Raw genomic sequence first — 10,534 nt, 5'->3', positions numbered from 1 at the left:
GACTGTTACATGAGAAACTATCTGTTCTGTAAGCCTTCACCTGAAGTACAATAAAATATTAAAAAAAAAAAAAAAAGAATGATGTTGGCTGTTGGTTTTGTATAGATACCCTTTATTAGGTTGAGGAATTACCCTTTTATATCTATTTTATTGAGAATTTTTACCAGGACTGGGTGTTGGACTTTGTCAAATGCTTTTTCTGCGTCAGTTAAGATGATCATATGATTCTTTTTTTTCCTTTTATTTATGTAGTGGATTATGTTGATTGATTTTCTAATGTTGAACCATCCTTGCATAGCTGGTATGAATCCTAGTTGGTCATGGTGTATTATTTTTTTGATATGATGCTAAATTCTATCAGGTAGAATTTTGTTGAGAATTTTTGCGTCTATATTCATGAGAGATATTGGTCTGTAATTTTCTTTTTTTGTGATGTCTTTGCCTGGTTTTGGTTTCAGGGTTATGTTGGCTTCATAGAATGAATTTGGAAGTATCCCTTTCTTTTCTATGTTCTAAATTAATTTGAGTAGTACTGGTATAAGCTCTTCTCTGAATGTTTGGTAGAATTCTCCAGTGAAGCCACCTGGGCCAGAGCCTTTTTTTGAGGGTGGTAGTTCGTTTATTACCTTTTCAGTCTTTTCTCTTGATATGCATCTGTTGAGATTCAACATCAATTTGTGATAGTTTGGGTAGGTAGTGTTTTTCTAGAAATTTGTCCATATCATCTAGATTTTCAAATTTGTTGGGGTATAGTTTTTCATAATACTCTGTTTTGATCCTTTTTATTTCAGTTGGGTCTGTTGTAATGTCCCCCATTTCATTTCTTATTTGGGTTATTTGCATCCTCTCTTGTTTGTCTTTTGTCAGTTTGGCTAGTGGTTTGTCAATTTTGTGGATCTTTTCAAAGAACCAACTTTTGGTTTTGTTGATTCTTTCTATTGTTTTTCTATTCTCTGTTTCATGTATTTCTGCTCTGATCTTTATTATTTCCTTTCTTTTCATGGCTGTAAGCTTCTTTTGCTGTTCTATTTCTATTTGTTCCAGTTGTGTCGCTAATGTTTTGAATTTGTCTCTTCTTTTTTGATGTGTGCATCTGTTGCTATAAATTGACCTCTGAGCACTGCCTTTGCTGTGTCCCAAAGGTTTTGGTATGATGTGTTTTCTTTCTCATTTGATTCTAGGAATATTTTGATTCCATCTTTGATTTCTTTTATTACCCAGTGGTTTTTAAGCAGGGTATTATTTAGTTTCCATGTAATTGAATTTTTTTCCTTGCTCTTCCTGTTGTTAACTTCTGCTTTGATGGCATTGTGATCAGAGAGGTTATTTTGTATTATCTCAATGTTTTGGATTTTGTTGAGGCTTGCTTTGTGGCCTAAGACATGGTCTATTCTGGAGAAAGTTCCATATGTGTTGGAAAAGAATGTGTGCTTTGCAGCTGTTGGTGGAGTGTTCTATATATGTGTATGAGTTCAAGTTGGCTCACTGTGGCTTTTAGATCTTCTCCTTCTTTGTTGAGCTTCTTCTAGATGTTCTGTCCTTTACCAAGAGTGATGTATTGAAGTCTCCTACTATTATAGTAGAAATGTCAGTTTCTCTTTTCAGTGCTGTTAAAGTTTGTTGTATTTTGGAGACCTTTTTTCTAAAACTTAAAGGTCATTTTTAAAGCAGGGATTTTGACTTTCTTTTTTTATTAACAGGAGTTTACCACAGAAAACAACATATTTTGTTTCGTCTCTCAATAAAATTTCAATGTTTCATACATATGCAGGTATGTGGCCTTTCTCTCTCTATTGTGTATGTGTATATAAGAGAGTGTGTGAGAGAGAGGTGTATACTTCATTTCATTAAATCTAGGACAATAATGGTTGTAAAGTATGACTGTAGGAAATAATTATAGGAAACCCTAGCATTAAGCTAAGACCCCAGAAACTACACTTCTGTGTAAACCTGATGGAGAAATAAACTTGACACACTAAAAGAGACAACAAGGAAACTTGCATGTCTCAACTTTGTTTGTGGGTGGAGGGAGGAATAGAAATCTCCCCTTAATTTAAACCACAAGCCAGTATTGTCTCTGATTTGAGGCCTGAATTTACGCTCTCAGTGTGATCCAAAAGAATTCTGAGGCAGATATAATATAATTTAATTTAAAAAATTCTCAGGTTGATACACTCCCAGGAGTTTCTGAAACAAACACAAATTCTCCAGGAAGAATTGTACTTCATTTTAGGTCAGGATATATTCAGATTTTAAAAATGTAAAATAACAGGTGTCTTGAAATCAGTGAAATGTGATATAATTTGGCGTTTTCTAGAAATTAATTGAATATGAGAACTCATATGTAAAATATATGTATATAAGAATACACTGAACCTAAAATTTTGTATACAAAATCATGAGAAGTCCAATCTATGTTAATGTATTACTATAATACATTAGAATTACTATGAGATAAATATAAATATAAAAAGATGTTGGTCCGTAAATACAAGAAAGATTCATTCTTCAGGAGCAGATGGCAGAAGAGGCTATTCTACATGCTTTCCTATGTTTTCTTTCAGAGCCAAACTTCTACACTTAGGCTGTGGATTTCTAACTCCCTCAGTCCTTCGAATACCACTGTCTCTTTGGTACCAATCATCACTGAAACCTAGTCCTCAGGAAATATAGATCTTGGTGAAAGCCATATTTATTGTCCTCTTTGGAGGATTGCATTAGAGACAAAGTAATGAAACACCTAATTCATTTCATTCAGTAATTCAATATCTACGCTGTTCTAGGTTCTAGGTAATGTGGAAATTTTTTTTAAAAATCAAGCGTTTGGATTTGTGTGTAATATTCATGGCATTTTATTTCATGTGCTTTTCTCCCTAGAGGTCACTACGATTTCACCTTCACGTGGAAGCATTCAAGGTGGCACTACACTAACAATCAGTGGGCAGTTCTTTGACCAAACTGACTTCCCAGTCAGAGTGCTAGTTGGAGGTATTTATTTATTTATTTATTTTATATAGAGTCACTATGAGTCAGAATTGAGTTGACGGCAATTTTTTTTTTTTTCTTTTCACTTTATAAGAACAGCTCCTGACTTGTCTTTAGCAATTTGTAGGGACGATAACAATCATTTCTTAGTCAGTGTTTTAAATTAAAAACATAGTATTTTGATACAGGTATTTTGGTCCTGAGGATTGATGCTTATCCTACTGTAATTTTGCTAAAATTTTCCTAAAATTTAAAGGTAATTTTCAAAGCAGAAATTTTTACTTTTTTTTTAAACAGGAATTTTAACTAGGTCACTCCTTGTAGCCTTATGTGACTGGGACTTGGGCTTTAGGTTGGCACCAAAGGTGTTGTGTGGTAGCATGGGGGCTGCCATCCACAAATTCCTCACCACAGGGTAGGGACACACCTACCTTCTGTTGAATGAGATATTAAATGCCCTTCTTGAACTGTTTTTACTTTTCAGTGGGTCGGCTAGTTATGGGGAAATTTGAAGTAGTATTCTGGGACATCTCACACCCATCTCATATACTTTGCCTCTTCTGCATATCAGCAATTGCGGATGGTATTGTCCTTGGGAAGAAGATTAATTAATATGTTCTGTGTCTATAAATATAGAAAGGGCTGGGTTCTCTGGTTATGCATCACCTTTATGTGTATAGTCTAGATCTGTTCAGAGGCTGGGAGCTTCTAGCTCAAAGGGAGACTAGGGATGAATGTAATAGTGGGGAACTTTCCACTCAGTCATAATGACCCTCCCTACCTTGATAAGCTGGATTCCCTGGGTAGCGCAAACAGTTAAGCACTCAACTACTAACTGACAGGTTGGCAATTTGAACCCACCGAGAGGCTCCTTGCAAGACAGGTCTGATGATCTGCTTCAAAAAGGTCACAGCTTTGAAAACCATATGGAGGAATTCTACTCTGCACACATGGAGTCACCATGAGTGGGGGTCAGCTCGACGGCAACTAACAACAACAACATTGATAAGCAGAGGACGGGATGCCTGCTCATGCAACTGGGCACATACTTTTTATGATACAGTCCTCCTGCTCTAGTAATTTCACCTTTAATGTAATCTGCCATGAGCCAGCCAAAATGCTGATTCAAGAAGAGAAATTAATATAAAGTAACCCCATCTAACTTTTACACAATTCATATCTTTCCAACTCCCATGAATCATTGCTTGCCACCTGCAAATATATTAAAACTTAGGCCATAAGATTTTTTTTTTTAATATTCTTTTGTTTTTATTGTACTTTAGGCGAAGGTTTACAGAACAAATAGTTTCTCATTAAACAGTCAGTACACATATTGTTTTATGACATTGGTTAACAAGCCCACAACATGTCAACACTTCCCCTTCTTGACCCCCTTTTTTTTTTTTTTGGTGAAAATCTACATAGCCAAAGATACACCATTTCGAAAATTTCTACATGCACAATTCAGTGACATTGATTACATTCTTCCAGTTGTGCTGTTATTCTCACTTTAGATGAAGGTTTACAGAACAAAACAGTTTCTCATTAAACAGTACACATGTTGCCCTATGACAATGGTTAACAACCCCACGACATGTCAACACTGTCCTTACTCAACCTTGGGTTCCCTATCACCAGCTTTCCTGCCCCATTCTGCCTTCTACTCCTTGTCTCTGGACTGCTGTGCCTCATTAGCCCATTTTGTTTTATGGGGCTGTCCAATTCCCGGCTGAACGGTTTACCTCGGAAGTGACTTCACCACTGAGCTAAAAGGGTGTCCAGGGGCCATACTCTTGGAGTTTCTCCAGTCTCTATCAGGCCAGTAAATCTGGTCTTTTTCTATGTGTGTTAGAATTTTGTTCTACATCTTCCGGCTCTGTCTGGGACCCTCTGTTGTGATGCCGGTCAGAGCAGTCATTGGTGGTTGCCGGTCACCATCTAGCTGTATTAGACTCAGTCTGGTAGAGGGACGCCTTGGTATCTGTGGTCCATTAGTCCTTTGGACTAGTCTTTTCCTTGTAACCTGTTCTCTTCATTCTCCCTTGCTCCCGAAGGGGTGAGACCAGTGGAGTATCTTAGATGGCTGCTCACTGGCGTTTAAGACCCCAGATGCTACTCATCAAGGTAGAATGTAGAACATTTTGTTTATAAACAGTGTTATGCCAATTGAGCTAGATGTTCCCCAAGACCATGGTCTCCATAGCCCTCCACCCAGCAATTCAGTCCCTCAGGGAGTTTGTATGTGTCTGTTGAGTTTCCATGACCTTTCCCTGTACAAGTTGTGCTGGCTTCCCCAGTACTGTGTACTGTCTTACCCTTCACCAAAATTACCGCTTATCTATTGTCTATTTAGTTTCCCCCTAATTCATATATTTAGGCTGATTATTCTTTATACATATAAATTCTCCCTGGGAAGACAGAAAATATTAGTTTATTTTTATACTGAAAATTTGTAATGGTTAAAATATGGATTTATTTCTCACTTAAAATGAATTTAATTTCAAATAAGAACTGTAGCAAGAGATATATTCCGTGGTGAGAACGTGAGTAATTTTCACTGTATGAAATGTGCCTTGTATATAGCTGTACTGGACTCAGTCTGGTGAAGGCCTGGGCCATAAGATTTTTAAATGTGTATAATATGTTATTGTGATTTGATACTATGTTTTAAATATTAAAACCAGAGACATAAAATATTTTTAGTTTAGGCAGTGAGAGACGGCAAGAAGCAGCAGCAGAGAAATGGCAGCAGCAGAGGCTGCAGAAGCAGGAGACCAGCAGAGATGGCACAGTGGGCTTCCCTGCCTATAGAGCAAGAAAGCTGAGCTTTTTCAGATAGGAGGCTTGCTGGAGGAGTGGGTTGCCTCAAGACACTTGTTGGCAGAGCTAGGCTTGCTGACCCATGGAGCTAGAGAGTTGAGTGCCTTCGAGCTGAGGCTTACTGGCAGAGTAGGGTGCCTCTGGGTACTTATCAGTAGAGCTAAAGAACTTAATAACACTTGCCCAAGCAGGGCAGAGTCCGGGCCAAGGAGCTGAGGGACTGAGAGGCTGAGGGCCACAGAGAGAGGCCTGCCTGTGGGTATAGCTAAGAAGCTGTCCTGATTGAAGAACTGTATCCTGAGTTGTCTCTGACCCTGAAGTGTAACCTATTACCTCCCTAATGAACCCCATAACTGTAAGAATGATCTTGACTTCCATGTGGCCTTTGCAATGAATTATCAAACCCAGCAGAGAAGTAGAAAGTGCCAAGGGAGAGATGGATGGTGTCAGAATTGGTAAAAAAAAAACAAGGTGGAGGGTGGAGGTATGTGTGACCTCTACCTCATAGGAATCAGTCTTGGGCTATTGATAGTGGTTCTCACTCTTTCCCCTTGTGAAGTTAGACGAGGAGGAGTTCCGATGCCCCCAAACCCCATTTTTACAGATACATTTTATGTTCTGATATTATGCTTATTTTGACTGTGATACAGATAGCACATTCACTTGCTGTCATTTCATGCCTTGTAATGTGGCAACAGATTAAAGGTTTTGAATCTTCACTGATTCCTTGAAAACAGTCATCTGCTTATGTCTCTTTAGTTCAAAGAAAATGGGCTAAGTTGGTCTAATATACTGTGTTTACTTTTCTAGTTCAGTTCTCTTGTAGCCACACAGCATTCAAAATAAAGAACTGTAGCGTGGAAAGTTTAAATTTTCTGGGCCACCAAACAAAATTTGGCAAAGATACCTCTCTCCATTTTTCTTGCCCTCACTTTTTGTGGGTTGTGACTGCCATTTCAGTAGATACTACTGAGTAAGGAACTGTGAGGGATACATAGAGGTCTAAAGCATGGACCTCCCTCAAGTCTACTTGGGCTTAAGTATAGGTTATTATTGCTCTCTTTTAAATCCACTTCTATTTTGGTTTTATTTTACCTGTGGAAATGCCATTTAAAAGTTATTAGCCCATTTGTTTTCATTTGAACAATTTGGATTAAACCATGATTTTCTTACCTAAAAGGACTGGAAAATTTTAAACTCAGTGGGTTTGGTCAGCAGTTTTTCTTCAGGGAATAAAATATAAGGTTTGACTTTGGACCCAAGAGTGAAATATTTTATAATGACATAGTTTATCTTGTTTTTTTTGTTTTAATTTTATTTTCTCAGAAATGGTGAAATTGTTTATTTCATACTTGTGATATTTTGCCAGGAAAATGTTGCCTTGTGGAAGTATGATAGTGAGTGACACACTTTAATGGGAGAATGAAAAGGAAATGAAGAGTCCCCAACATCCCTCTTGCTTGTGCAGCTTTGTTTTCATTGAAAAAGTACTTCAAGATAGGCTGGTGCAGTTTGCATCATGAAGCCTGAGTACTAACAGCTCTCCATCTTGCTTCTCTATAGGTCAGGCCTGTGATATTTTGAATGTCACAGAAAATAGTATATATTGCAAGACACCACCCAGACCTCATCTTCCCAGAACTATATATCCAGGTAAGTTCCAAGAGAGAATAGTCGTTTCTTTATTTTTATGAGATTATTGACAGATAGCATAAGTGTAAAAACAAAAACAAAAAAAAAGTATTTCAGCTTTTTTTATTTTGTGAAGAGAATTATAATAATTTTTTTTTTTACACTTTCTGGATTGGGAAACATTTGTATTAAAATAGCTGAACCAAGGCTGCACCAGTGGAGATAAACCCAGCCTAAATTTCCTGGACAGCATACTGAAAACATCATGCCTCTATTGATAAGAGTATGATGGTGCTTTTATTTCAAATTAAATGATGATTGATAAACATTGATATAGGCTATGGGGCGATTATAAAAATGTGTTTTCCTGGTTTAAGAAAAAATGGAGGAGATTAAATCCTTACTTGTCTAGAATGATTTAGGAATGAAAACAAGGGGTAAGAGAAATATAACTTAAAATTCTTCCTAGACTTTCACTGTGTCGCCCGGTGAAAGTGCAGCTGATAGCCTTGGTGTCTGCCATGATATGATTGAAGTCCTGTGTATCTGTTTGAGTGTGGTGTGTATCTCAAATGTTGTGCATGCAATGAACCCACTCCCTTTTAAAACAAACAAAAACCCAAAACCCATTTCATCTTATTTTGGCTTTTTTTTTTTTAATGTAAATAGTGTTTAGTGAAGTAACAGAGTGGTACACAAAGAATGTAAATTGTAAGTACATTGCTTTACTAAAAAACTATATGAGCATGAAAGGTCACAAATTTCTCTAAAGCAAAGACGAGAAGATAAGGGGCAAGGAAACTAGAGTACTGGAAACAGAACAACTAGAACACAATTAAAGAGGATGTTGACACATTGTGAAAAATGTAACTAATATTACTGAAAAATATGTATATAAATTGTCAAATGGGAAACTAATCTACTGTGTAAACTTTCACCAAAAACACAGTAAATATTATTTTAAAAAACTTTAAAGAGGGGGACAGGGCCAAGATGGTGGAGCAGTCAGATGCTTTCAGTGGTCCCTCTTACAACAAAGACCTGAAAAAACAAGCGAATAGCTTATACATGACAATCTAGGAGCCCTGAACATCAAAGGCAAAGTTGAGGAATCGGACTGAGTGGTGGGGGGGTGGGGGGGACAGAATTTGGAAGCAGCGAGGAGTTGGCAGACCTGACCTGGTGAGAGCCTGAACCTTTCAGCCCAGATCAGCTCGTGGTGTACAGTGAGGCAGGCAAGCAACAGCACTTGGGAGGCATTTTCCACACCGGGAGGTACCCAGTGGCAGAGAGTCTACTCAGCCATCCAGAACCAATGAGAAGCAGCCCTCGATCAGCAAAAGATAAGTACTTGTGTCTGGCCTATCACACGGATCAGAAACACCCCCGTTTGGGAAAAACTTCTCTCCCATTTACCTGCCTGCTCCCTGCTCTGCACTGGGTCTGGGACTGGCTTCAGCAATTGCTAAGTCACCTGGGCTGCCCTGAGCCATTCTCACAGCCTTGGAGAGTGAACAAATTAACAAACAGGGAAAAAATAATCTGCCAGCTCCTCTAAGCCAGAAACTCAGGATAGGCATAGCTCCTTTGCCTAGGCACAGGCATAAGGGAGCCACAGACTTTGAGTACCTTTCCTCCTGCATAGACTTGTGTGGGGTTTCAACAGCATAGGCCCTTGTTACCACAGTACAACAGGATATATACGTGAAGTCTAACTTCAACTGTTTCGGCTGTGAATTGGCAGGTCACTGACATTTGACACTGCTCTGCCTATTAAGCAGGGTCTTCACCTACCCACATCAGGGGCCTGAAGACTGGTGGCTCCACCCACACCACCGAGCCACCTGCAACAGGGACCCAAGAATAAATGGTGCCCCCCAGTCCTTATAGCCAACAGCACTGGGTGCTCATAGTCTGGCTGCAAAACCCATCCACCTAAGTGCCCTACGGAACAAGGGCATGCTTTCTTCCCAGACACTCGGGTGGCCGTTGACCCCCTGCTTTGCTCAGTGTGTGACCCCCCTACTGCAGCTAGATGCCTGTGCCTACACCAAACACCTATGTCTGTCTACAACTGTAGGTGAGAGCCTGCACCACACACTTGGTGGCTGACTACTTGGACAGCTAAGCTGAATCCATACAGGAAGAGTGGGTGGAATCCTAGGCTCACATACTTAGTGACAAGTCCAGCCACCTGGTGACAGAACATTAGGGTTTCAAAGGTGCCAATAATCAAACTAGCTCATACGAGCAGCCTATTTAGGCATATCAAAACAAAACAAAAAGCTACGGCCAGTAAGCAAGCATAAAATAAATAAATATAATAACTTATTGATGGCTGCAAGACAACAGTCAATATCAAATCACATAAAGAGGCAGACCATGATGGATTCAGCAAGCTCCCAAAATAAAGAATCAAGGAATTTTCTGGAGGAAGAGAATTTCTTGTAATTACCAGAGGCAGAATACAAAAGATTAATATACAGAACTCTTCAAGAGATCAGGAAGGAGATGAGAGAAAGTGCAGATCTAGCAATAGAGGAACTTAAGAAGATTAGAGAAGAGAGTAATGACAAATTTAACAGGCTGCAAGAATCCATAGAGAGACAGCAATCAGAAATCCAGAAAATTAACAATAAAATTTCAGAATTAGACAATAGAAAATCATAGAAACAGAATTGGGCAAAGGAATTCAGAATTGGTGAAATTGAAGATAAAGCACTTGACACCAACTTAATTGAGGAAACATAAGATAAAAGGATTAAAAAAAAATGAAAAAACCCTGAGAATTATGTGGGATTCTATCAAGAGGAATAACCTACTAGTGACTGGCGTACCAGAACAGGGAAATAACAGAAAAATACAGACAGAATTGTTGAAGATTTCTTGGCAGAAAACTTCCCTGATATCGTCAAAGATGACAAGATATCTATCCAAGATGCTCATCGAACCCCACATAAGGTAGATCCCAAAAGAAAGTCACAAAGACATATTATAATCAAACTTGCCAAAACCAAAGATAGAGAATTTTAAGAGCAGCTAGGGATAAACAAAAAGTCATCTACAAAGGAAAGTCAATAAGAATAAGCTCGGACTA

The 10,534-nt window shown here is 38.5% G+C and overlaps 1 protein-coding gene across 1 annotated transcript in view; it reads left to right on the top strand.

Moving 5' to 3' along the window:
* PKHD1L1 (PKHD1 like 1) overlaps positions 1-10,534 on the top strand; it is a 194,385-nt gene that overhangs the window by 30,511 nt on the left and 153,340 nt on the right. The window contains exons 10-12 of the mRNA XM_023725912.1: positions 1,701-1,771; positions 2,878-2,988; positions 7,369-7,458. Of these exons, the coding sequence (XP_023581680.1) occupies positions 1,701-1,771; positions 2,878-2,988; positions 7,369-7,458 (272 nt within the window). The remainder of the gene's footprint in view (positions 1-1,700; positions 1,772-2,877; positions 2,989-7,368; positions 7,459-10,534) is intronic.

The sequence above is a fragment of the Trichechus manatus genome, unplaced genomic scaffold (genome assembly GCF_000243295.1).
Source record: "Trichechus manatus latirostris isolate Lorelei unplaced genomic scaffold, TriManLat1.0 scaffold00009, whole genome shotgun sequence".
NCBI classification, from domain to species: Eukaryota; Metazoa; Chordata; class Mammalia; order Sirenia; family Trichechidae; genus Trichechus; species Trichechus manatus.
Note: the sequence above shows the minus strand (reverse complement) of the source record. Positions and strands in the feature narration are given on the sequence as shown.